Source organism: Lissotriton helveticus, chromosome 10 (assembly GCF_964261635.1).
Source record: "Lissotriton helveticus chromosome 10, aLisHel1.1, whole genome shotgun sequence".
NCBI lineage: Eukaryota > Metazoa > Chordata > Amphibia > Caudata > Salamandridae > Lissotriton > Lissotriton helveticus.
Window position 1 is genome coordinate 801,001,722 of NC_136071.1, and position 26,807 is coordinate 801,028,528.

At 45.3% G+C, this 26,807-nt stretch overlaps 1 protein-coding gene across 7 annotated transcripts in view; it reads right to left on the minus strand.

The window, feature by feature from the left end:
• Positions 1 to 26,807, minus strand: part of WAC (WW domain containing adaptor with coiled-coil) — a 676,706-nt gene that overhangs the window by 164,954 nt on the left and 484,945 nt on the right. For 4 of the 7 annotated variants that reach the window (XM_078663389.1, XM_078663393.1, XM_078663394.1 and 1 more), the window contains 2 exons: positions 15,358 to 15,429; positions 12,080 to 12,198 (listed from right to left, as the gene is read on the minus strand). In XM_078663389.1, the coding sequence (XP_078519515.1) occupies positions 12,080 to 12,198; positions 15,358 to 15,429 (191 nt within the window). The remainder of the gene's footprint in view (positions 1 to 12,079; positions 12,199 to 15,357; positions 15,430 to 26,807) is intronic. The other 3 variants (XM_078663395.1, XM_078663391.1, XM_078663392.1) reach the window with 1 other exon arrangement.

A 26,807-nucleotide genomic window follows, 5' to 3' on the forward strand; every position in this document is an offset into this window, starting at 1 on the left:
CCGGCTGAAACCAGTTCCAGGGGCACTCCAGCCCCTGGCCTGGGGAAAGCCCGCCAAGGAAGTGGGTGTAACCACCCCCCTCCTGGTCCCACCCATAGGGCAGGACCTAGTCGCGTGCCAGCCCCCTTTTCCAAGATAAAGGTAGAGACTGGCCCCCTTCCAAATCAGATCATCTTTGAATCCTGAAACTACTTTCTGCGAAAGGAACTCAAGACTTCTTCCTAAGATTTCTCCCTTGTGACTAAGGAGTAGTCACCCTGCATCCGCAGGCACCATCTAAGAACACTGCGGTCTGCTGTAAGTCCTTCCTCCGGAATCCGACTGCCCAGCTCGACGAGAACCGGCTTCCCTGGCACCTCTGACCTCTACCCACCTCTACAGCCCAGCTGAGAACCGTGGGTGCGACGAGACCTCAAGGGACCGGCCATCTGCAAGACTGCACGACTTCTTTCCAGCAAGCCCGCCGAGTAATCTACTGGTGAGTGCTTTGGGGTCCGAGAAGCCCCGACTCTGAGCAGCTCCAGCTCCGAAGTGCAGCCCCCCAGCATCTCCACGATCTGCGTGGGGCCCTTCTGCTTTCCGCTGCCCACCGCGTTGTTTGGCTACTAGCCTGTTGGCTTGTGGCCTTCCTGACGACGCCCGACGACATTCCTGCTGCTGGTCTGGTTGCTCCAGACTGGCCCTTGCTCCCTTCCAGAAGAGGATCACCCCGGACCCTCCTGGTCCACTCAAGACGCCATTTTGAGTCCACCGCGTGGGCTTGAATTAGCCAAGGCTTGTTGCCCAATCCTGGGTAACTTCGACGCCAACAACTTCATCCTTCGTGGGACAGCTCGCACCTCCATCCTGGTCGCCGACAACGCCTCCTGGTCCGAGAGACTGCAGAGCCCAGCAGTGCCCACTCACCTGACTGCGGTGACTTCGCCCGGTGCCATCCTGGTGCCCACTTAATCACTGGCTAGTGATTCAAGAACTTGGTCCCCTCTGCTTTCAGGTTTTTCTTCTTCCTTGATCCAGGCTTGGATCCATCGAACTTTCCTTCACTGGTCGCCTGCCAGCAACTTCTTCCTTCCAGGCTCCTGGTCCGGCAACGAGATCCCCGACGTCTTTTCAGACCTATGCAGCTGCAGCCCCTGGGCTAGGTAACTTCGGCACTCCGGTGTCTCAGCATAGCCTCACTATCCAAGGGTCAGGATCCACTGTCGTTTTCTCCCTACCAGGTCGGGTTCGCCCGTGAACACTAACTTTGTGAATTCTAGCTTCCATAGACTTTGTCCCACATCCCGCGTGAGAGTGCACACTCTGCACCCGAGTCCCCTAGGCCTCCTAGTAGTAATCTAACGATTCCCTAGTCCAGTCCTAGCGATTCCAAAGCCTATTAGAACTGTTACTTACCTGCTAGTAATTCGCATTCCACTTTTAGCGTATATGGTTTTTCGTGCCCCTCGGGCATTTGTGTAACGTGCTAACTTAAAAGTATTTTCGTAAGAGTTCTGTTGTGTGCTTAGCTCCCTGTCTCATAAAGAGCCAGGGTAGTCTTGTTATAAATAAATACACTGTTTATTTTCATAACAACTTGTGTGGTGTCCTTTCACTGGGTGTTCAAGGGGTAATGTGATGGTAAAACAGCTGGCTTAACACGCCCTCTAGAGTCTTAGCCTTAGACTGCTCGTATCCATGCTACTAGGATAGCTGGTCTATAAGGTTGACTTACAACCAATCATCAATAAGGGTTGTTTGGACTGATATATAGTGATCACTAGAATAGTGAGCACTGCACATCAGGCCAACTTCTCACAGAGGGACTCTCTGGATTGAGGCTGCAGGCCTCGTCGGGTGACTTGAGGCAGGTCAGGTCGCTGGATCTCGGGTCAGGATCGCCGGAGAGACCTCCTCATGCTGTTTGTTCACTCGAACACGGGCTGGGCTCAGCAGGTGCAGAGTGTGCTGGATTCGCGGTTCCTGGTTAGCACCAGAAGCTGCAGTTCAAACACGTCCAGCGTTAACAGGACAAACAGCTTGGGAAGTGAATGCAGGCAGGTGCTCCGGGGTTTGTGAGGTTGCTGGCCACTGGACACGCCGGGATTTCACAGGAGCAGGTTCTAGGGGAGACAGGCCTGTAGGGCTGGTGCCAAGTCAGTGGGCGTCGTCCTCTTGTTATTAGCTCTGCACAGCTTCTCGTCCTTTTCTTGTCGTTGCTGGATCTGAGGAAGGAAGGTTTAGGGTGCCCCTAAATACTAAATTTAGGGCGCGACAGGTAGGTAAAGGTCAGGGACCAATGGGTCCCTTCCCTTGGGTGGGTACACCCCCTACTCTGCCACTCTCCAGTGGGAGGGGGGCAGGAGCCTGTCCCTGGTTGGCTAGGTCCCCCCATCCTCAAGATGGCAGGGACTCTAGGTTGCGCTTCACCTTGCCTCCCCCCCCTAGGGGTGGAGTTGGCAGAGGTAGGCACACCTCTCTTCCTCGCTTTGTTTTTCCCGCCTGGTCTCCCACCCAAAGTGGGGGGGTAGAACCAGTGGGGACCAGTTGCTGAGTACAGCAAGCAGTCTGGAGAGGCTCACAAAAGCGGTATGCCTTTAAAGCTTCTCCTTCGTGAACCCTGTCCATCCTGGGGGAGGAGTCTTGGCACCTCGTTTCAGGATGTGCATTGTTTCAGGCCCCCGATATCTGTCAGGTCACTGGGAGTTGGTCGAGTTTCAGGGGGCATCTCTAAGATGCCCTCTATCGTGCATTTTACATTAAATCCCACACTGGCATCAGTGTGGGATTAATGTGCTGAGAAGTTTGATACCAAACTTCTCAGTCATCAGTGTAGCCATTATGGTGTTGTGGAGTTCGTAATTACAAACTCCCAGCACCATATACTCTTAATGGCAGCACTGCACTTCCAGGGCCCAGGAATGGACCTGGGTACTGTAGGGGTACAGGGCTCATGCACCTGTACCCTCACCACTGGCATAGGGCACCCAGCTAGAGGGGTGACTGGTGTATGCCAGGGCAGTGTTTTGTGGGCATGGCACACAGGGATGTGTGCCACGTCGACTCTGTTTTGTTCTGCACCAAAGACATGCAGCCTGCCAGGGCAGTGTGTGTGTCAGGGCACAGGGTCTCTAAGGGTGGCACAATAAGAACAAAAGTTACTTGCCTGTAAACTGTGGTTCTCCAGTATTGGAATCTTTCATAGATTCACAGGCTTGAATATTCCCTGTCGAAGTGGGAGTCCCAGGGTACATAACAGAAATGTAGCCATAAAACAAAAATATACATAAAGAAAGAAAAAAGCATCAGGTTTTCCCTAGATAGACAACATATCACTTCAAGGATATATCAGTTATTATGTTTTGGTCAAAATTCCAGCCAATCAGGCATCAGCACCCTCTTAGAATTTTCTCCTCAGAGGCTCAGGCCCTCAGATTTTCGTAGCACAAGAGTAATATAGAGCCAAGAGATAAAGAGAGCCTCTGAGGGGAGGAGGGTGGGTCGCATGTGAATCTATGAAAGACACCAATACTGGCAAACCACAGTTTACAGGTAAGTAACTTTCATTGTTCTCCAGTATTGGGGTGTCTTTCATAGATTCACATGCTTAAATAAGAATAGTGAGCAGTGGATCACTACAAGGTAATTATCATTCCACATAATACACGGTATGAAAAGATATATATATATATATATATATATATGGAGAGAGAGAGAGAGAAAAACAAGTACCTTTTATACAGGAGGCTGCAAGTAGAGGCTCACCTTATTTAAAAAGATTACATAGGACTGCCTGCCAATACAATGTTCAAATGCCAAGAAGGAGGTGGTCGACTAATTGGTGGAAACACCTGAAAAAGACCTCTGAAAAATTGTTGAATGACTCTGGAAGACTAAAGAGTGTTAGAGCAATCTTGACGGAATCGTGAGATTGCTGCTATAAAGACTTTTAGGGTAGAAAACGGGAGGCCCGACCTTGCCAATTGTAAAAAAGAAAGCCAAGAGTTGCTCCGGCGTGGAATGGATAGGATGTACTTGAGCCTCATTGCACCATAGACAGAATCTTTTCCATTTGAGTTTGTATCTTTTCACAGTTGAAGCTGCTCTCCACTTAGCCAGGACCTCTTTACAATCTAAAGGAATGTCCAAATTCAGGAATTCATAGTGCTCAGGTTCCAAGCCGCTCAGCATAGTAATGATGGGTCGGGATGACAAACTTGGACCTGATCCATGGTTAGAAGATTCGGAAGAGGTCGAAGAATGATCGGGACGCACTGTAACAGGAGCAGGAGTTCCGTGAACCAGACTTGTCGAGGTCATCTGGGAGCTACTAGAATAATGTGACAGGGTTCCTTCCTCCTTTTTCGAAGAACCCTGGGAACTAGAGGTATTGGTGGAAAAGCATAGGCATATATTCTTGACCAATTCATCAAAAAGGCATTTCCGCATGACTCTGGTTGGGGAAGCCAGCTTGCATAGAACAGGCATTTGCAGATTAGATGTGTTGAACAGATCCAGATTTGGACGGCCCCATACTTGAAAAATGCGATCCAGTGTGGGTTGGTGTCATTCCCACTCGTGGTTGGTTGTGGTAGACCTGCTCAATGAATCCGCCAAGATTGTTTGACGCTTCCGGAACGTGCACTGCTGAAAGGACGACCTTGTGTTGAATCACCCAATCCCAAATCTGCTGAGCCTGAGGGAAAGTAGAATGGATCTTGTGCCTCCTTGTTTATGTAGTGCATGCACGTTGTGTTGTCCGTTCAAACCAACACTGATGCTCCTTGTATGATGGAACGTAAAGCTTTTAGTGGTACACAAATGGCCTGCAACTCTAGTAGATTGATGTGCCAGGTCCTTTGCTGAATGTTTCACTTTCCCTTTACTGTTAGCCCTTGAAGATGTGCACCCCATCCTTCTAGAGATGCATCTGTTGTGATAGTGAAACTTGGAGCGTCCATCAGGAATAGATGACCTGAAGACGTTTTTCTCGAGAGTCCACCACAAGAGAGCTTTTTTAATCCAAGATGTGATTGACCATATCGTTGAAGGATCCGGAAACTGGAGTCCATTGTTTGTTCAATTCCTCCTGGATAGGTCTCATCTTTAGCCGGCAAAGTGGGACAAGAGGGATGCAAGAGTACAACATCCCTAGGAAAGATTTCAACTGTCGGACAGAAGCGGACTCTTAATCGGAGGGAGGTCGCTAAATTGCGAAGTCGTAAACTTCTTTCGTGCGATACAAAAGCTTTTGCTAGCTTGGTGTCTTGAATGGCTCCCAGGAACAGTCTGTTTTGGGCAGGGAGAAAATTAGACTTTTCCATGTTGAATGTAAAGCCCAGGGACTGGAAGAGGGACCCGCACAATAGTGTGTGTTTGGCAGCCTGTTGGAAAGATTGTGACTTCAGCAGGCAGTCGTCTAGGTATGGGAAGATTTGTACTCCTTGCATGCGAAGGTAAGCTGCCACCGGTGCAAGGACTTTGGTGAACACACTGGGGCGGAACGGAGGCCGAACGGAAGAACCTTGAATTGACAGTCTTTCTCGGCCACTCTGAATCTAAAAAACCACCTGTGTCTCCGCAGAATGGGAAGATGGAAATACGCATCTTGAAAATCCAAGGTTGTCATATACTCTCCTTGAGATAGCAAAGGAAGTACCTCCTGAAGGGACAACATGCGGAAAGTTTGTTTTTTTATGCATTTGTTCAGGGCACGTAGGTTAAGGATAGGGCACCATTCTCCCGACTTTTTTCTGTATGAGGAAGAACCTTGAATAAAAACCTCTGCCCCTTTGTATTTTTGGTACCACTTCAATTGCACCCTTTCTTAGTAGAATTGTGAGTTTGTTTAAGAGTTCTTTCAAGGGGGCAGGAGGAGGACCTCTTGGTGGAGAATTGGGAGGAATCTTTACAAACTCCAAATCATGTCCATTTCGTACAATATCCAGAACCCATTGATCCGTAGTAATCAGTGACCATTTTGAGTAAAAGTGGGAGTTTCGCCCTTAAAAAAGGGGGCAGATGGTAAGTGGCGAAAGTCATTATTTTTTGGAAGAATCTTTCCCGCTGTAAGAGGATTTACCTCTGTATTGCCTGTAGGATGAATGCGGTTGTCTATATGATTGTTGATTCTGGGAAGAGTAACGTTGTTGTCCTTGTTCATACTGACTGGAATCTATTCGAAAGGAAGATGTGGATCCACAACCTCTTGCACCTCAAAAAGTTTGTCTTTTAAACTGGAAAGTTCTGAGAGCACGGGCCGTGTCGGTGTCTTTCTTTATTGTTTGGAGGGCATCGTCAATATGCTGGCCAAACAAAGATTCGCCATCATAAGGCAGGTCTAATATTTTCGGCTGTACTTCTTGACGAAAAGACGTGGCTTTTAACCAGCCCTGTCTTCTGAGGACTGCTGCATCAGCCATTAGGCAGAAACCAGTGGAAGATCCATCCACAGCATAATCTATAATTTCGGAAGAAATCTTCTCTCCTTCATGAAGACTTTTCAATGCCTCCACTTTAGAAGGTTCTAGTATTAAATCTACTAGTGATGATATGTCAGACCACATTTGTCGGTCGTAGCGACCAAGGATAGCAAGAGAATTGGCTGCCGAACCGTAGTTGAAAATTTCTTGCCAATAGCATCAAGGCGTCTATCTTCTCGGTCAGGCGGTGCAGAAATCGAAAATGAAGGATTCCTAGACCAACGTTGTGCTGCCTGAGTAATACTGGAATCAGGCTTTGTTTGAGAAATGAGACAAGCATGTGAATTTGAAGGTGCTTTATACTTCTGATCCAGCCTCGGCAGAATAGCTGGGATTGAATTGGGGTTTTGCGTGAAACTTGGAGCGTCCATCAGGAATAGATGACCTGAAGACGTTTTTCTCGAGGGTCCACCACAAGAGAGCTTTTTTAATCCAAGATGTGATTGACCATATCGTTGAAGGATCCGGAAACTTGAGCCCATTGTTTGTCCAATTCCTCCTGGATAGGTCTCATCTTTAGCCGGCAAAGTGGGACAGGAGGGATGCAAGAGGACAACATCCCTAGGAAAGATTTCAACTGTCGGACAGAAGCGGACTCTCTTAATCGGAGGGAGGACGCTAAATTGCGAAGTCGTAAACTTCTTTCGTGCGATACAAAAGCCATATAAAGTCGATGATGGGAATAGAACGCACTTGTTTCTGAGGCTGATCTTTAAAATCATAAAAGAAACAATCTTCTTATCTTATTGTCATAGGAAGTTGGAATCTTTTTGCTGCTCTCTCCATGAGTAAATGAAAACCACCTATGTCTACTGGTGGAGAATCCAGAGGAACTGGAGTAGGAGATGGTGTTTGAATTTGATAGTTCTCCCATTCAGAAAGAAGGGTCCGGTCATCAAGCTCACCCTCTTCTCTATCATCGTCCTCCTCAATCACCTGAGGAGTATCCGGATGCTGATCTTTGGCCGTTGATGCAGAAGGTGTGACAACTGCGTCTTTATTAGGAGGAGGCTGAATAGGCGTTTGAGGTGCTGGAGAGGCCTGTACTGAACTTGGAAAGCGACGTTAGTAATCATCTAGCATGAATTGGAAATAAGTGTTAAAGGCATTTGTGCCATAAGAAATTCTGTCCGAGGCTGTGTGCCTCAAGTAGAATAATCCTTATCCTCTTCTAGGTCTTCATCCTCATCGGAGTCCTGACATTTTATAAGCAGTTAAGAGGGACTGCGAGCAGCCCGGAATCTTTCATCATCTTCAGATTCTTCATCATCAGAACAAAATAACTCAGCTGGAGGTTGAGAAGGAGTCTGGATTGGCATTAGGGTATCCAAAGAAAACTGTCGCCGTTGCAGTAAAGAGCTTGAAGATTTCAATGGAACCAGATCTTTTGGCACAGTTGTTACAGTCATCCTAGACTTTAGACGCTCGGTCGACGAAGCCACCGCCAACGAAGCCACCACCAACGAAGCCACCGTCGACGACGAAGAGTGCATTGATGAAATCATCTTTTTCTTTCGCTTGCTTGACACAGTCGACGAGGTCAAAGGCACTGTAGACTAAATAGGCCTCACCTTAATGGATACGAGCGTCGATGCTGAATATGCCAGCGACAGTATCATAGCCGGCTTCGTAGAGGTTGGAAGACGACGATGTAGACGCAACAACGGCAGCTCTTGTCGACGGGGGAAGTGACGACGAGATAGGCAGCTTTTCAGGTAAAAACTGCGTAGATGAAGTCTTTGATGCCTGAGAGTCCGATCTCGGGGCGTAACAGATGCAGAAAGACTCTGAGGGGGAGAACTCACTCCAAGTTGAACAGTGGGTTTTTCCATATGATGTTTCTTCACCATTTTAGGCTTTGGAGACACCCTTTGAAACTCACTGGTTCTCTTCAATGATAAAGAAGTCTTGTTTGAGGACACACTCTTCACATCTGAGAGGGTTTTTTGAAATCTTCAACTTCTGTAGCCACAGAAGGAGACGCCCTTCTCTGTCCTTTAGAGTCTTCTGAGAGAAGGTTCTACATATTATACAATCCTTTACCTGGTGTTCAAGATATAGGCAATATATGCACTTTTTATGAGGGTCTTCAGAATGAAGTCTGTTTTCCACAGGTTCCTCAGGGTCTGAGGGGCGGACTTCTTGGTGGTAGACATCATAAAGTTGACTTTGAGAAGAAATGAGAAGAAAACTGAGCAGAGCTCAGAAAACTCCCCTTCACATGACTTGCGGTAGAAAATCTGAGGGCCTGAGCCTCTGAGGAGAACATTCTAAGAGGGTGCAGATGCCCGATTGGCTAGAATTTGGACCAAAACATAATGACTATTATATAGCATAGAAGTGATATGTTATCTAGGGAAAACTATGTTTTTTCTTTCTTTATGTATATATACTTGTGTTATGGCTACATTGCTGTGTTATGGCTACATTGCTATGTTATGTACCGTGGGACTCCCACTTCGACGACGGGGAATATTCAAGCATGTGAATCTATGAAAGACACCCCAATACTGGAAAAGTGTTGCAGCCCATAGGGGCCTTCCCTGGTCACAGTGCCCTGGGTACCATTTACCAGAGGCTGACATGTGGGCAGAGATGCCAATTAGGTTTAGGATTCAATGCAGTTTTAGGGAAGGAACACAGGTCCTGGGTACGGGTTTGGCAGGAACACAGGCCCTGGGTACGGGTTTGGCAAGAGCCCAGGGTACACTCAGTCAAAGTACATCAGCAATTCAGAAAAAAGTGGGGGCATACCATGCAAGAAAGAGGGCACTTTCTCACATCCATGTTTATTTTTTAAGACCATGAATGATAAGTTGGAGGGGTAAGGTGAAAGGCTAAGCAACATCCCTGTACTAACACAATATCTTCAGCTAGTAAGGAAGATCTTTATTTGGTGTCAGATGTGACTCTTCCTTGCTCTCCTCTTGTCTTGGAGCAGCAGTTCTCACAGAAGCTTCTCACGAGTACTGCTCAGGCATGGTTTGCGGTAGACCTATTTGAAAGAAGGCTGAGGCAGATACTGCGGCCTGACACCTCCTGATCGAGCCACAGATGTGGGGCATCTTTGTAAAGCCTGCTCTTTGTTACTGCTGACAATAACTATGGTGTTAGCTGTATGTCTAATTTAAAATGTATCCAACGTCACATACCCCCTGAGGTCTGAATAGGTGATTTCCATTAAAATGCAGGCATATGAAGGCCTGCTGAACCTCCGGTTAGAATCCTGAAATCCTTAGCCAAGCATGGTGATGCAACAGGATAATTAAGTTCACCTGCGGCCAAGGTACACTTGTTCTCATCTCTTTTTACAAGCATTAGGGATATTCTGCATCAAGTCCCGCTCTCCTCTTATTGGAGCGTATCATATCTTTATTACAAGCCCATGGAGCTGGCAATAAACCATTGAGTTGTTGCACCCATGCTACTCCCGATGGATTTAGGCCCAGATCCTTGTACTGGGGTGAATGTATGACATTGTTCTACATTCTGTCCATCAACTGTGTTTTTTGAAATTTACTCCCCTCCCTGCAGCATCAATTTTCATGGTCTCATTATCAGGCGGCATGGGTGTCCCATGTAACCTGCATCAATGTCAATCTCCTAGCAGTATATACCACCCGAAAATCCAGAGGCTACTGCTCAGGGATGAACAACCTGTATTGGGACGAAGGTTTACATTTATTTTCCAGCCCTGACATTACCCATCTTCACTTTGACCTTTGACATGGTACTTAAAGTTCTCAGAGAAGCACTTCAGCAGTGCTTCGATTTTACTTAATCAATGTTGAATGTTCCTTATATGGGAAATGCCTTGAAGAAGGGCCAATTTAAGGCACAATATGTCATCATCTGACCAAAGCATAAATAATTACGCTTCCACCATGCCCTACAAAGCCAATTCAGGTAGAGTTGTTACTTCCTCATAAGTACAATACTGGAAGAATTAGAACAGGCTAGGTCACTAAAGTCTCCCTTCTTGCCAAGGAAGGGTGATACTCAGCCACCAGTTCCATAAAGCAAAGGCCATCCTAAGTGACAACTAGGTTTAGAACGACTAGAGGGGTAGAAATGGGTGTTGCAATGATGTACAGTCCTCAATGCTGTTGGCAGGGGGTGCCGCCTGTCATGTTAACGTTCCTGGACCTAATTACTGGAGCATTACATAGTGTAATTAACTGTGGGCCACTTTTGCCCCTTTGCACTCCAACATGTTTGAACTACTACATTATCTGTTCAAAGCAGGAGAGGGGTTGGCCTAACGGCAAAGGCGCTCAACCTCGGACCTGGGCATCTGGGTTCGAGTCTCGGTAACGACGCCAAAAACCCCCTGTGATTCTGGGCAAATCACTTAATCTCCCCGTGCCTAAAAAAAAAAAAAAAAAAAAAAATGAAAGTGTGTCCTCATGTATCGTAACTGGTGCTATGTAAAGCGCTCTGATAACTGATTCGGTTCTAGTTCGCGCTATATAAAACTCTGCAAAAAAAAAAAAAAGCCCTATAAAATGACTGATTTCATGTAGTCAGTCTTCAGATTTGCTCGTTATGAATGGGACCAAACAATAGTAACTCAGCATTTACTGCTCACTGCCAAACCCAACAAGCTGACAAAAATAAAGTCTTGGTGCATATTGTTCACAAGTAATCCCTACACATAAAAAATCCGCTGGGTCATTTCTGACCAAATCATTTAGAAACCAGGGGACTCACCACTTCTACCAACCATTTTTTAGTTCATAAGTATCAGGCAGAATCTATTGAGAGTACCTATAGGTGCCAAGTTACACTACAAAGACAACAGTGCCAACGGAGTAGCAAAAAGGGAGTACATCTTGGTAGATTGGCTTTTCCATCAGTGCAGCAGTACAATTTAAATTTCTCACTATTATCCACAGAATAGTGCAGAGCTCAGTAGGAAAACTACGTTAAGTGAGTTGTCGCAAATCAACATAAACAGGAAGTGAACTAATAGCAGTGATAGGGGTATCCTATCAAATGTATTGCACCTCCTCCCAAAATAGATGCATAACTTATTAACATTCAGATTTAGCCTTGCCGTCAGCTTCTGCTACTATGCATGCACTTGGATGAGATATGACTCATTCTACAATAAACAAATTATAACACTGCAACTCAGGCTGCGTGAGTGAAAGAAACAAGATAGAGGAAACCATCTATAAAATTCATACGAGATGGATTACAAAATCACAGAGCGAAAAGAAAGACCATCAAAGAAAGGTAAAGAACTAGAAGGCATGAGAACCTGTGGGGCAGAGAGCAGAATGCACATAAAGGATACCGGCTGCACAGGAACCAGTTTTCCAACTGTGAGATCTCGCTCTCCAACTGGGTGGCATGGTCCCCGAAGGATGGGATACAAAAGGACCTGCAGCACCATGGCAAAGGTCCATGTGGGCTCAGGTTGTACAATGATTCATACACAAATCCTAGTTAATGTGTTTATTACCTGGTAAATCAGAGTTCCAAATAAATAATAAGGCATTTGAAACAGCCATCCAGTGTGGCGCAAAAGCTTAGACAGGCGGCAAAAACACCTTCCTCAAGTGGTAACCCTGTGCACACATTACCATATTTGAATAGAATGAATTACAACTTGCCTTGAGCGCTGAAGATTACGAGGAGAGGCGGGTTCATGTCCCAGTTGCTTGTCAGCAGAAACTGGCTGTGGTGGTACGGGTTGTGAAGGTGGCCCTTGCTTTACACCAGGGGTACTGACCTGCAATAAGAATAAAGACATTGATTTCTTATTCAACAAACATCAGAATACCCCATGGGCAAAGGTACCCCCTTTCCCATACTTCAAACATTTATAAAAACTAGTCTATTCGGATATTGGTGCCTGTAACCTGCCCGATATTCTATTTCTTCCCAAAACCTTATTTCCTTCCTCCTGATATTCGAAAGTAATAAGAGTTCAACCTGCCAAACTACTTCCTGACAGCAACACTATTGCCAATCTAGTTTCTCGTGCATTTTTTTTTAGAAACATATCTTTTGATAAAACAAGCACTATCCAGCCAAAGATTGAAAGAAGTTGATTCTTTTGAAAGTTTCAAAGGACAAATAAACATGCCCACTATAAAAAAAATATAAGAGTGTAAATATGGAGAGTGACCTAAAGAAGGCCAGTAATTTGGTAAAACACAGATGAGGAATCAAGGCAAACAAATTCACATTTGAATTCTTCATGAAAGTCGATGTCCGAAGTCGCACACCTCGTCTCTTTCAAACCATGCCAAACAAACATTATTTCCAAAGAACATTCACGATGGAGTTCGCATCATCTAACTGATCTTACTTGTATTAGTTACTTTATCAGGCTATTCAAAAAATATTTTAAGCAGAGAACTCGCACCTCTAAGGTGCACCTTATGTTTACTCTAAATAGTACAGCTTACTTGACAATTCTGTTTCTTCAATCAACAGCCAACGCAAGTAAACCAAGAATAACATAAGCAGCTAGAAATTAGCAGCACTTCACATCAAGCATTTAGAAAGCCTGGAAATGAGTCATGGTATAAAAAGCATGCTTTGGCAGCTGGTGACTTTTTTTCAGGTCTAAATCGTTCAATATATCCAAATTTGACTACTGCTGCAACAAAGGCCGAACGTTTCTACTCTGCAAAGCTCGTTCACAGAATCAAAGGGAAAAACACGTTTGATCAATGCGATTAAAATATACTCAAAAAGGTGCGCAAACTACTAAAAGGATCACTAAACAGCTTGTGAAATCTCATCATGAATACAAGACTGTTCTCAAACAAGATACACAACACTATTATTTGCAAATGTTTTACAAGTAACTTTAAAAATTAGGACAGAATACTTGAGTCAAAGACATGAATGCATGTAATTGGCCAGACTGGCAACAGTTAATCAAATATCCTACATGTAATACATATAAAGGCTCCAAAACGTTATTTCGGGGTCATAAACTTTAATTTCCGTAGCATTTGAGTTGATCTAAGCAACATGAATCATCACCTATGTGATAGACCAAAGATTTGGGCTAGTAAGTGTAAGTGGTCAATTTTAGGTGCACTATCTTGATGGAAATGGGACCTAGATATGAACTGGTGAAAGTAAAAAATACCTCATACGAAAATAGCAAATTGATGATACAACATGATGTTACTTTTTCCTGGTAAATTCACAAGAACTAAGACACAGTGATACATAAAGGAGGCAGGAGATGGGAGTTAGAATGTTAGACACTAGTAACCAAGTGAGATATCAACATGGCTATTCTATAAACAGCTTTGCATTGAGTATCCCAAACTAAGACGGAGCTCACATTACAATTATGTGATCTGATAAAACTTTTGACCTTCAGGGCTCGAGACACTACTAATGTAAGGGGAATATTTAAGGTTACAAAGCGATCCCAAACTATTTCCAGATGGCAACATGTATGTATAGATAGTTTTCTAACTGAAAGAAACCGCCATGCACACTGTTCACCAACCTAGAAATTACCAGTATTAAGTAACTACATTTTAATCGAATACTAGTCAAAAAGTTAATTCTCTGGCAACTTTTTTGTACCTCCAGGGTGGATTTAGTGCATGCTCAAGTCACAAAACAGCTGGAAATAACGTTAGGAGGTTTAAATACTGATGCATTAGAGGCATATTAGATTCTGCGCCATACAAGTACACAAATCAAGATCCTATAAAAGTCTAGCTGTAATCAACCAGGTCACGGATGGTCATAGTTTTAGTCTGACGAATGAGATTTCAAGGAACAAGTAGAAGCGATAAAATAATTCCATTCAGCAGCACACTTGAAAGCCCGATATAAAGCTCCTAAGTAAAAACTCAGATTCAGAACAAAATACATTTTTACTACCACTAACAGAAAAACCAAGGCATCCATTCAAGGGAAAATTAATTCTCGCAGTAAAGTCAAATATGTTTGACCATCCACAATCATGTCTAAGATTTGCTTTCCTTTGGCATTAGTGAGTAGCAATGAGGATTGGTAAATTCAAATTTGGAAGAAAGTCTTAAGATAAAAAGCCCTTTGTCAACCAATACGATACCAGTGATATAAGAATCCACTTCTTTCAATTGATTACGTCCAACAAATTGTAGAAAAGAAAATGGATGTGTTCCCATACTCAGTGCAGATTCTTTTTTTTTGCAGAATAAACCATTGTTCTATACCAGTTTTAAGATCAAACTGACCAAAGTTATAGAAACCGATTACTGTCGGCTTTCTATGGAATGCCTCACGATCTAGGTACCCTAATCTTGTATTAGCTGCCCTCATTTCCTACCCAGTTATCTGGCTTGCTTAGAACTATGATAATGGATCTCACTTACGTGGTGTGAGGTCCTTGGGAAAATAGATATGAAACAGTACTTCATAGTTTTCCATTATTAAATCTCTTTCAACTTCAGCCTTGTAGGCAGGACGTTTACAGTGTGGTGAATAATATAATGGGCTGTCAATACTAGTTTTCTGAAGGACTAACAATCCACCTTTACAACATCACATCTATAAAAGATCAGTCCTGAAGACCTCTTTGTAACCGGACAATACCCATGGAAGCCACATGAAAAGACAACATATAAATGGCTTATCTAAGATTTCCTTGAGTCTAAAGCCAGACCTTGTAAATGTAAGAAATAATAAATTACTAAAGTCCTATTTCTGTGTAATAAGAATTTTCTTTAAATCATTGGGGTCCACTTTATCACTAAGGAGAACCAAGCTTTCTCAAAACTTTGAGAAAATCCCGGCATAATAGATCTTTACTTGCCAAGCCTTTAAACTGAGGTTGGTATGTCGGAACTTTACCTGAGATTAAAGATTCTGCCTCAGAGGAAGGGGCCAAAACTGTGCTACTGTTATAGTGATGAGGTCCACGTACCACACTCTTCTTGGCCAGTCTGGGGTTACTAGGATGGTTTCCGCCTGGTCTGCCCTGACCTCCTTTAATATTCTGTGAAGAAGAGGGAAAGGAGGAAAGGAGTAAGCTCTTGGATTTATCAAATCGAATGAATACTTGATTGAACACTAACAGGGCAGGAAACATGAGGCAACACTTTCAAACGTATAAAAGGCCAATGAAGGTATACAAATCAACATGGCCAAAGAGCTCATTTTAGGTCTAAAGCTGTTCATATCAAATGCTGATGAAAAGTGAATCAGCTGTACAAAAATGTAATGACAGTTCTTTTTACACTTTAAACTTACCATGGAGGGAATCACACTCGGACCCCCGTATTTCTAACAAATAAGAAATATGTGAGCACTAGCCTTGGCTGAATCACAAAAAAGAACAGGCCTTTTCAGATATATATTCAATCTTCCAAATAACTAGTTTTTTTGCATAAATTGAAGGGCTATCTTAAATGCTCTGAGGGAACCAGATTGGCAAGCTACATCAAAAACAATAGAGCCTAGTCAGTTAACGCTTCCTACTGAGTCTCATCAAATGGTTCAGAAACTGATCAGTAGTCGCAAGACATACACCAAGAGAATTGTCAAGTAGCAGCCTACAAAGATTTGCAAACTAAACCCAGAAATCAAGTTGACAGGAATACTTATGCATGTACAGGCAGCTAGTTTTAGAAGTGATTTTTAAACAGATACACATATTACAGAAGGCTGTATTCGTTCTTGCAAACCTGCAAGACTCTTTACAACAAATTGTCTTAAAGTCTCTTGAAGGTTCGCATCATACAAATCTCCAAATTTGGACATTACCATCAAAGTCTGAGACACCACAGCCCTTCACAAACAATGGCACTATTGCATTTAAAAGCAAATTATTTCGGTAGAGGACTCGTTAAGATACTAAGAGTACAAGCCAATGTCTCAAACCATTTGCATTAAAATCTTCACATTGTTCAGCGCAATATAGTTAATACGCAGGCAGAATTTTCACCACTTTCACAGGCTACCTCCATGAGATTTCTGATCAGTTCCTCACTATCGTATGATGGGGCTACATATACAAAGATCAGAACGTCAGCAAAATATTTTTAAGATACCGTCACAAAGATTGATACGCAGCTCTTTACTCAAAGCATGCCCCTTTTTACATATATTTAATTTAATACTCAGCAAGGCCACATACTATTAATTATTGTCAAACTACACCATTACTCAAAACAAGATCTAAATTTAGCATCAAGGAAAAGAGGGAAGAAATAGATTTTCAAACTATTTTCAAAATGCCAGCCTATTCTAAAAGGTCAAATTAAAGCAAAGACTAAGGCAGCAGCCTCCTACCTTGTGTAAGCTGGGGAATTTGTTTATATCAAATTACTGGCGGTCTTGTGCTGTTCAATCATTTGTATTTAAAATAAACCTGAATGAAAATCTGTTTTTCTATCCAAAACTTAACGATCACCTGAGCTCCTATGTTTCACAACTTTAATTTTCCACTCCCTCTTCTGAGATGAGGCGACTTACACAGGCCAACATATTTTGGGAACCCTACCATGAAGCTCAACGTGAACCACCACTGCATATATGCGCAAAAAACACGTGTCAGAATTTTGCTTATAAATGAATACCATTGATCACACAGACTATTAAAAATGTACTGCTTTAAAATCTTTTGATGGGTAGTATTGCAGGTATGCTATTCACTTTGATTCGGCTAAATATTTATATACAATCACAAAAACCAGGCAACTTCCTAAAAGCTACAGTTGGTATTCTCAATACAGCTCTTAATTCCGTATCTTCCTTTAACAAACATCAATGTTACTGCTATGTATTCTTTTACTAGACGTTTTACTGTACTGCTCAGTCTCAAATGGCATTTACTCAAAACATGATCCTGCTGCAGCTCATCTCTGAAATCGTTATGGATTCTATTTTCTAAAAATCATGTAACATATTTAGACAAATAACTCCTTTTGAGGAACCCATTGGTGTGATTTGAGTGTATAGATCAGCCTTTGAGCAAATTCATGTTACTCCTGTAGATTTACCACATAGACCCTTTTTTAATGGAGTTGATGGATAACCTCTATCAAAATAATATCAAGTGGATATCTGCATTTTTCCGGAAATTACCATTTTTCCACTAAATCCGTGTGAAGAGCTAGAAACTTAACTGTACAAGGATATGACCTCTATGTTAATGTTATATAACCGTCAGTCATCCAATCGATTGAGATAGGATTGACTTACTGCAAAACTATCCTCCCAAAAAGGATAAAGTTACATTTTGTGGGACTTGTTACTCTGAGCACATAGGCTTTTTTACAATATCAAAAGACAATGTTTCAGAGCTAGGCCTGCAAAAAGAATTTTCTGATTAGAGAAGCCGCTTCCAAACCTCGCTATTCAGTAGAGAACGAAAATGGTGAAAGTGCACCAACACCAAAAGTGATTTCCCTCCTCATAATGCACTTCTATGTGCACCACACTAGTCCGCAAACTGTAAATTAATAGCTGAGCAAATACTTTCTAGTCCTGGCACTAGATGGCAGTGATACTCGTGGATGAGAATGGCAAGGGTCAAGATACAGAAGTAAAAGTAGATGATCAAAGTCTTCAATTTAGATAACCACATGTTCACTAACATGGTTCCATCACCACCACCTGAGGACAGTCTTTCAGTGGCCCATCAAATTTGTGGGAGAAGCTATGAAGGAGGAGCTCATGGCAGTGTCCTGGATATCTGTGGGTAATAGTGGCATTTCTATAACACAGAAAGTAGTTATTAACCAGCATTACCCATTTTTAGGATGATAGCAAAAATCGCAATTTCAATTCTATTAGCTCTGCTTCCTTGCACTTCTCTGTGTAAAAAAAAAAAACACCTCCCCGTTATTGGTTACTCTAGGCAAGAGCTACTGCTGCTCATACCCTTTCTGTTACCTCACTGGACATGATGAAGCAGAACTTATTCAAGATGACATTAGTTAATATAAGACAACAGAAACAGGCAGTGGACCAAATGGATGCTGCGCACACAACTGATATCTCTTAAAACAAGCACTGGCGTTGCCAATAGGTCTTGCAGTAGTAAAGTTGGAGCTATTACAATTGCAAATAACAATGCCTTTTATTTTTGTTTTCATTTTAAAAACATAAAGGGCTTTGTCATTTACAAAACCAATAGCTCCAACTTTCCTACTGCGAGGCCTATTGTGCACTGCACAGTGTGGGTGAAAGTGGCACTGCGTGGGTGTGAGTGGCTTTGAGTGAGTGGCGTTGCGTGTGTGAGTGGCGTTGCGTGTGTGAGTGGCGTTGCGTGTGTGAGTGGCGTTGCGTGTGTGAGTGGCGTTGCGTGTGTGAGTGGCGTTGCGTGTGTGAGTGGCGTTGCGTGTGTGAGTGGCGTTGCGTGTGTGAGTGGCGTTGCGTGTGTGAGTGGCGTTGCGTGTGTGAGTGGCGTTGCGTGTGTGAGTGGCGTTGCGTGTGTCTGATTTGTTCGCTCGGAATGAGAGCAGTTGAATATTGGTAGGGTCGGCATCTTGTTGTTTTTCTAATAATTGAAACATCCGGCATAATGAAGACGCAGCATATCTGCAGAGACAGTATCTGCCAAGTCGACTGTACAATCATAATTGTTAAGGATATTAATTGTGTTTGTTATAATTCGATGTTTTTAATTTTAGATTGGGTGAGTAATGTGCAAGGCCGCCTTGCATGGTGGTATTGTAGAGTATATTTCCTCTTTTGAAACGCAATAATAAAAAAAGAAATTAGTATTCAGGGAAGAATGGGAATTGAACTGCGGCCACAGGAAGCTTCAAAATACATCTACGATAACAAATTGTAACCTACTTATACGCACTAAAACGGCAGAACACCGGGGAGCTTAGAAATATCTGTTCTGAGACAAATTACATAGTACGCATGCCTATTATAAAACGCGTGCGCACACGCGAGGATGGGCACACACAGACGGGAAGTAGAAGTCTTGTCTGTTTTCTATGTCGATCGGTTGGGCTTTTGTAGTGACAAAAACGTTGGTTGCGCTGGCAATAATACCGTTTGAAGATGGACGCCATGAAAAAAAGCATTCATTGCCTTCGATGCGCATGCGTGTTTCACTCGGGCGGATTTGCTTCCCATGGCAAGGCCTGGCACTATTAGCTGCGGATCCGCTTGACCTGGGGTAGCTGCAACATGAGTGACCGTACTAGCGAGCTGAGGAAGGTGAGTTTGCGGGAGAGTTGTTCGGTGTTAAAAGCATGGTCGGTTGCGAAAGGGATGCACTTGCAGAACAAAGGCAGACCTTCTGCAAATTGACTGAAAAATTAGCCCGGCCCCCTGTGGGAAGCACGCAGGCCGGAGAAAAGAAATGCACACGGCGGGCAGGGGAGGGGGCGGAGCGGGGGAGAGCGGCATGTGGGTGTGAAGAATTGACTGAAAAATTAGCCCGGCCCCCTGTGGGAAGCACGCAGGCCGGAGAAAAGAAATGCACACGGCGGGCAGGGGAGGGGGCGGAGCGGGGGAGAGCGGCATGTGGGTGTGAAGAAGCCGGGCCTTTGAAGTGAAGCTAAGCTTCACTTCAAAAGGTGTCGGAGTAATGCGGCGGCTGAGGGAACTGATGTGCACGCGCTTTTAAGCTCAATGCACATGCGCATTGAGCTTAAAAGTCACGGGCACTGCAAGGAATCGCCACGATTCCTTGCTTCGTAGTTAAAGGTTGTTTAAGCCGCAATAGGCTCGCAAGCTCGATGCGCATGCGCATCGACAGGCGAGACCTAACAAAAATGTTGTTGAATCCAGCAATTTAAATATGACCATGTGTGCACACACTGCAAGCACCCTTTATCCGAGTGCCAACCTAAGTTAGGTGAAAACAGATAAAGCAAACAGAGGTGCACCACTTCTACAAATGTAATTCTGATTACAGATATATCCACAATATTCCGGTAATAGTTGAAATTCTTCTCCTTATCGTTGCATTGTCAGTGTGTCAAAACAAAGTCAGCCAACTAATTTCACACACATACATGTGGTCTTCAGGGCACAAAGAATAAGAAATACTCGCCCTCACATGAGAGAAATAATGTTTTAAGTCCATTTATCTAAGGTCGTTGGAAGTATAGTGTAAATTCTCAAAAAGGGTATTCATCCCATAAGACCAGACCTTGGATTGACAATCGTGAGAATTTCGAAATCCCCTGCTTATTATGATACGTCTAGAAAGCACTATGTCTCATATAGCAACCTGGATGTGTTTAATCCTTAACGATCAATAGAAGAGGGGAAAGGATCCGCCCCTCATCCAAAACTGCAATTTTGTGGAGCAAGCGAGCAATCATGCCGCTCCCAGCTACGAGCCAGTACCAAACACTCTCAGCGGCAAGGAGGCCAAAAGCATCCGGAACCCAATGCAAATCAATGGAGAATGACGATTTCAAATAAAGGCTGCAGGCTTGGACCAGGAAGTTGGACAAAGGGAACCCGTGGCTCTGGAGGAAAGTTGATATGTTGCGGACACCTGGGCACTGTCGGTGGGGCTCCCCAAGGCCTGGGGGCTGAGGGTGCAGGGGTGTCTTTTGAGGTCAGAAGATCTTTACCTGAGCCAGTGCGGGTGGCCACACGCACTCATGTTTTGGGGGACCGGACTTTTCTTTCTCAGCAGACGTTTTCCCAGGAACAAGAAATGGGAAAGACAGTTGGAGAAAGACTGATAACCCTCAGAAAGAGAGACAGCAGCGACCTGCAAGAGTGAGAGAAAAGGGAAGATACGGCTTTGGTACTCGGCGCGCTGACATTTAACTGCAACCGTCTGCTAGAGGTGTACCTGTTGAGGACATTTGCAGAGCCGCGACTTGGGCCTCCCTCCACACTTTCGCGAAGCACTACTGTGAGAAGTTGGCCTGATATATGATGCTCACTAGTTCTAGTGATCACCTTGTATCAGTCCAAACAACCCTTATGGTGATTGGTTGTAAGTCAACCTTATAGACCAGCTATCCTAATGGTAGCATGGACAAAGCAGTCTTAGGCTAAACTCTTGTTTTACCACAATATAACCCCTGGAATACCAGATGAAAGGACACCACACAGGTTGTTATGAAAATAAACAGTCTATTTATTAATAACACCACCTCTGAACTCTTTATGAGGTCAGAGGGCTAAGCACATGACAATCTCTTACAAAAAACACTACAAGTTGCACAAATTTACAATGGTGCCCTAGGGGCACGACAAACCATATACTAAGTAAGTGGAATGTGAAAGTCGATAAAAGGAATGGAGCTGTCCAGAGGCTGTAGGATCGATGGGACCACGCTATACTAACTTCAGGTAGGTAATAGGAGGCCCACGGAACGCGTGTGCAGAGTGTGAACTCACACGCGAGATGTGTAACAACGTCTATGGACAGTACAGTTCAAGTAAAAGGGGAGTACGGACAATCCTGACTAGTTAGGACAACAACGACTGTGGAATTGGACACTAGGACAGTTAGACTACCCTTGAGCACCGAAATGCTCTCGTTACCTCACCCACGGGCTGCGGGTGCATAGGTGCCAAAGTGTGTCAGGTTCTCACGTTGAAGTCAATGGAGCCTGAAAGAAAAGATGCTGCAGGCGACCAGGAGGAAGATGTCCGGTGCGATCCAAGGGTGGATCGGTGAAGAAGAGGACCTGAAAGCAGAGGGGACAGTGTTCAAAGTCACTAGCCAATGACCGGTGTGGAACCAGGATGGAACCAGGTGCTGTCGTCGCGATCAGGTGAAGAGTGGACGCTTGACTCTGCAGCCACGTGGACCAGGAGGTGTCTTCGACGACCAGGATGGAGGCACGAGCTGTCCCACGCAGGCTCTCGCTGTCGTCGGTGTCGGATCCGGGATTGGACTCAACAGGCCTTGGCAAAGGCAACCCACGCGGTGAGTGGAAAAGACGTCTGGTGCGGACTAGGAGAGTCCGGGGTGCCCCTCTTTTGGAAGGAAGCAAGGGCCAGTCTGGAGCAACCAGACCAGCAGCAAAGATTCAAAGGTTCGTCGTCTAGGAGGCCACTAGCCAGCCGGCAAGTGACCAGACAACGCGTCGAGCAGCAGACAAGCAGAAGGGCCCCACGCAGATCTCATGGAGGCTGGAGGTCTGATCTTCGGTGCAGGAGCTGCTCGGGGTTGGGCCTTCTCAGTCCCCAAAGCACTTGGTCAAGTTTACCTCGGGAGTCATGCTGGAAGCGAAGTGCAGGTTCGTTCAAGATGGCCGGTCCCAAATGTCTCGTCGCACCCACGGGTCTCAGCTTTGCTGCAGATGTGAGTTGAGGTCAAGAGAGGTCTGGGAATCTGGGTCTCGTCGGGCTCTGAAGTCTGGATCCTCGAGGGAAGATGACAAAATGAAGCCGCTGGACGCTTGATGGTGCCTGCAGTTGCAGGGTGGACACTCCTTGCCCACAAGGGAGATTCTTCAGTCTTCTGTGGAGCAGAACGTTGAAGGCCAGAGTTTCTTCTTGTTGAATAGTTCAGGATAATCTAATCTGGAATGGGACCAGCTCCTACCTTTATTCTCCTAAAGGGGGCTGCACTACTGACTAGGTCCCTCCCCTGGGTGGGACCAGGAAGGAGGGTGGTTACACCCCCTATCCTTTGTCCGGTTCCCCGCCAGAGCTGGGGCTGGGATGCCCCAGCAACTGGTTTGAACCGGTGTATGCACAGGGCACCTTGAGTGCCCCAGGCATGTCTCATTCCTTTCAGGCGTATCCTCCCCAATACACAAAATCCTGTCTGGGGTGGTGCTCGCACCTCCCAAGGCAGGAAACCCTTTGTCCAAGCCATTCTCGCTGGAAGGACTCCCAGCAGCAGGAGGTCAGACTTGTGTCTGTGGTGGCAGCATCCATTTTGTGATGCTGAGGCTCGAGTTAACTTTAACCGGGGTTCACAGTTACATACATGTCGTGTCCCTCTAGAAGGGTGGAATGCTACCCCCGTCGCCAGAATTAGCGAGGGGGTAGTATTCCAAATCGTATGACACCTTACTCGACATGTTTTGATAATGTTATACCAGAGTTAGCATTTTACCGCGAGGTAGATAATGCACTTAAGAGTATATGGTATAGCGTTATCATGGAACAGCTATTAGGACTTGGTTCCGCAAGCTGCAAACGGGCTCAGCTCATGCCAGAGCACCATCTCACATAATTCCAAGCACTCTGCCTTCAGGATTGATAAGGCCTTCCATAGGAGTGACTGATAGGAATATATGTGTCCATTTTAGGGTTAGATTATAGGTATACTATATCTACAGCAAAGGGTGTTTACACCACATTGCCCCAGCTGTCATGCAGCCAGTTGTGTCAGATTTAGATGGCCAGCCAGGGGTGGCATAATACATGCTTCAGCCCCTGGTAGGCCCTGGGTACACCTATGCCCTGGATACCTAAGGTATACTGTACAGGGACTGATAAGGTGGCCCAGTACCAATTGGTAAATGCACCTAAAGTACATGGTTGCCAATTTAGAGAGAGAACAGCTAGGCTGTGGGTCTGATTAGCAGGCCCACAGCCAGGGAAAGTCGTAAACCAGTGAAGCAAAAAGCAAAAATCTGGGGTGACCATAGGATTGCAGACCCCACTCTCCTACAACTACTGCTTGGATACCGAGGTGAGGAGGGATGGCCACTTCGCGCGCTCTGTTCTCCAAGATTTCCTGGTATAGCGGAGTGGACACCCTCCTCCGGGAGTGGGGACTGCTGTGGGACTCTATTCACAAGGTGAGGAATCCACACGGCAGATGTATCTATCAGAAGAACAAGTTACTTACCTTCGGTAGCGCTTTTTCTGGTAGATACAATATCTGCCTGTGGATTCCTCACATGCCCACCAGCCTCCCCGTTGTCCACTCTGCTATACCTGGTTTTTATGTGTGTATATTTTCTGCTATTTTGCTAATTCTGCTGCACACTTTGTGTGCGATTTTGATTTGTATGTACTGTGTACATTGTATATTTGCATATTTGCTGTCGTTGGTCCGTCCGGGTGCCTCGAAGGAACGGAAAAAAGGGCGGAACTGACGTCATCACGCTGACGTGGGTCTAATAAGGAGTCGGTGACGACAGTCGGAGTCGCGCGAGATGCCGTGCTCCTGTGACGTCGTCCACGCCGGCGTGCTACGAAGAAAAATTCCGAACGTTGCTGCGAGGGCTTCTTGGGCTCGACTACGCTCTTCGGTTCCGGGTTTTTCAGTGCCGAGGGCTTCTTGGGCTCGACGACCTTTAGGTCGAGTTCCTCCACCATGTTTACATTATCTTCACTAACAACTGGGTTCTTTTGAGACATTCTAACCTGACAGTTCTAACCCTCTACCCTTGCTTGTAGTGACTTTTCAAAAATTCTAATGGGACTTACAAATGTTGTATTTTGTAATTTTTAGTGTTTTTGGAAAAGACCAATTTCAGAATTCTAAAGGCAATTTATGAGTTCTGTTGTGTGATCAGATGGTAACCAAGTAGTCCAACAAATGCAAGTTTGTATCCCACCGCTGATCCACCAATGTGAGAAAGTGGCTCTATATATACACTGGACAATAAGGAAGTACAGTGTGTATAGAGTCCACAAACCCCAAAGGTATAACAGAGGTTAAAGTCAGGACTGACCTTACTCTCGCTAACTTTGCGAGCAGAGGTAATGGCAATAAGAAAAACTGTTTTGAGAGTCAGAAGCCTGAGACGACAATTATGAAGGGGCTAGACAACCTTTGCTGTCCACCAAACAAATTTGTTCTGCCCACCAAACAAATTTGTTCTATCTACAGGCGTATACGGTTTTAGTGGAGGGACTCCTGGCTGCCTGGGAACGTCACAGACTTCGGACAGAAGGCCAACAGCTGTCAAATGCTGCCGCTCAATCTCCAAGCAAGGAGGTGGAGATTGGACAAGTTCAGGCGACAAAACGTCCACTGCTGCTGCGACAGAGAATCTCTCGAAGGGCAAGTTGATTGGAGGATAGATGGCCATGCCCAGAAGACTCTTGTTTCCCAATCCAAAGCCACAAGAATGACTTGAGCCTGGTTGCTCTATATATACTGGACAATAAGGAAATACAGTGTGTACAGAGTCCACAAACCCCAAAGGGATAACAGAGGTTAAAGTCAGGACTGACCTTACTCTCCAAGGTGGTAGCTTGGTCGAGCAGTAAGGCAGTACCAGAGGGCAGTGCAAAGCATTTGTTGTACACACTCAGTCAGCAAAAGATTTCACACACTCAAAGACTGAACTCCAGGCTAATGGTGGTTATATCCAAAGATATAGTTTTATTTTTAGAACTAGCAGGCATAATAATACACTTTGCTAGGTATGAATACTTTCATGTAATTACTTTGCAAGGAAGCAATAAGGTATGTGAACACAATAGGTACAGAGGTTGCTGAAGGCAACACAAGTCTAGACACTTTAGCATTGAGCTAAATGGATTATTGTTAGAAAGGCGGTCCCCGGCGCGGCAGAAGATGTCTGACTGACCACCCCTAGACCCACCTCTCCTTCGGGAGATGGCCGAGCGTTTGTCGAGAGGCCTCCTGGGAGAGGTTCCTCCCCTAGAATCGTAACAGCAGAGCAATCACACCACTACAAAGGTACACCACACCAAAGGATAACTTCTTAGGGTCTTTATCAACCATAAAGATTGGTTCTCTCGGCAATATGTACAAGCGGATCGATGGATCCTTAAAGTCTTCGTACTGGGGGGAAAGGGGTAGCGGGACAGTCTTAGTACCAGCCTGGTACGGGGATACCCTACGCACAGCTCTCAATCCTCGAGCCGGGGGGTTCCGCAAGGACGATCCGCGGCAGCGCCAGCAGGACTCCAAAGGTGGTTTCAGCGAGGTTGGGCCGCGGCAGCGCCAGCAGGACTCCAAAGGTGGTTTCAGCGAGGTTGGGCCGCGGCAGCGCCAGCAGGACTCCAAAGATGGTTACAGGGATCAGAGCAGTGAGTTCTTCTCGGGGTCAGCCGCGACAGCGTCAGCAGGGCTCTCGACTCCAGGATACAACTGCCGACTCATTCCAGAGCTGCCCCAGATATAGGTCTGGAGTCCTTTAATGTCCAGACCCTCGCGCTTGGGGGTCAGAGGGGCCGGGATGAGGGTGTCCAGACACCCAGCAGGGGGGTGGAGCCAGCGCCCAGGGAGTCCGGAGGGCGATCGAAACCAGGCGTCCGGGGACGGCTGGAGGGCCATCGAAACTCTCCTCCTCCTTGATTCGTCGAGTGGCCGTTTTACCCCCTGGTCGATCTTGGTGCCTCGATGTCGGGGCTTCGCTGGGGCCGCGGCCGAGGTCGGGCCGAGGCCACGTGGTCGTGACGTGGAAGGCCCAAGATGGAGTCGGGTCTGAGATGGAGTGCCCGGTTAGGGGCCAGACCAGCAGAGTAGGGGTCGCCCTGTTCCTGAGGGGG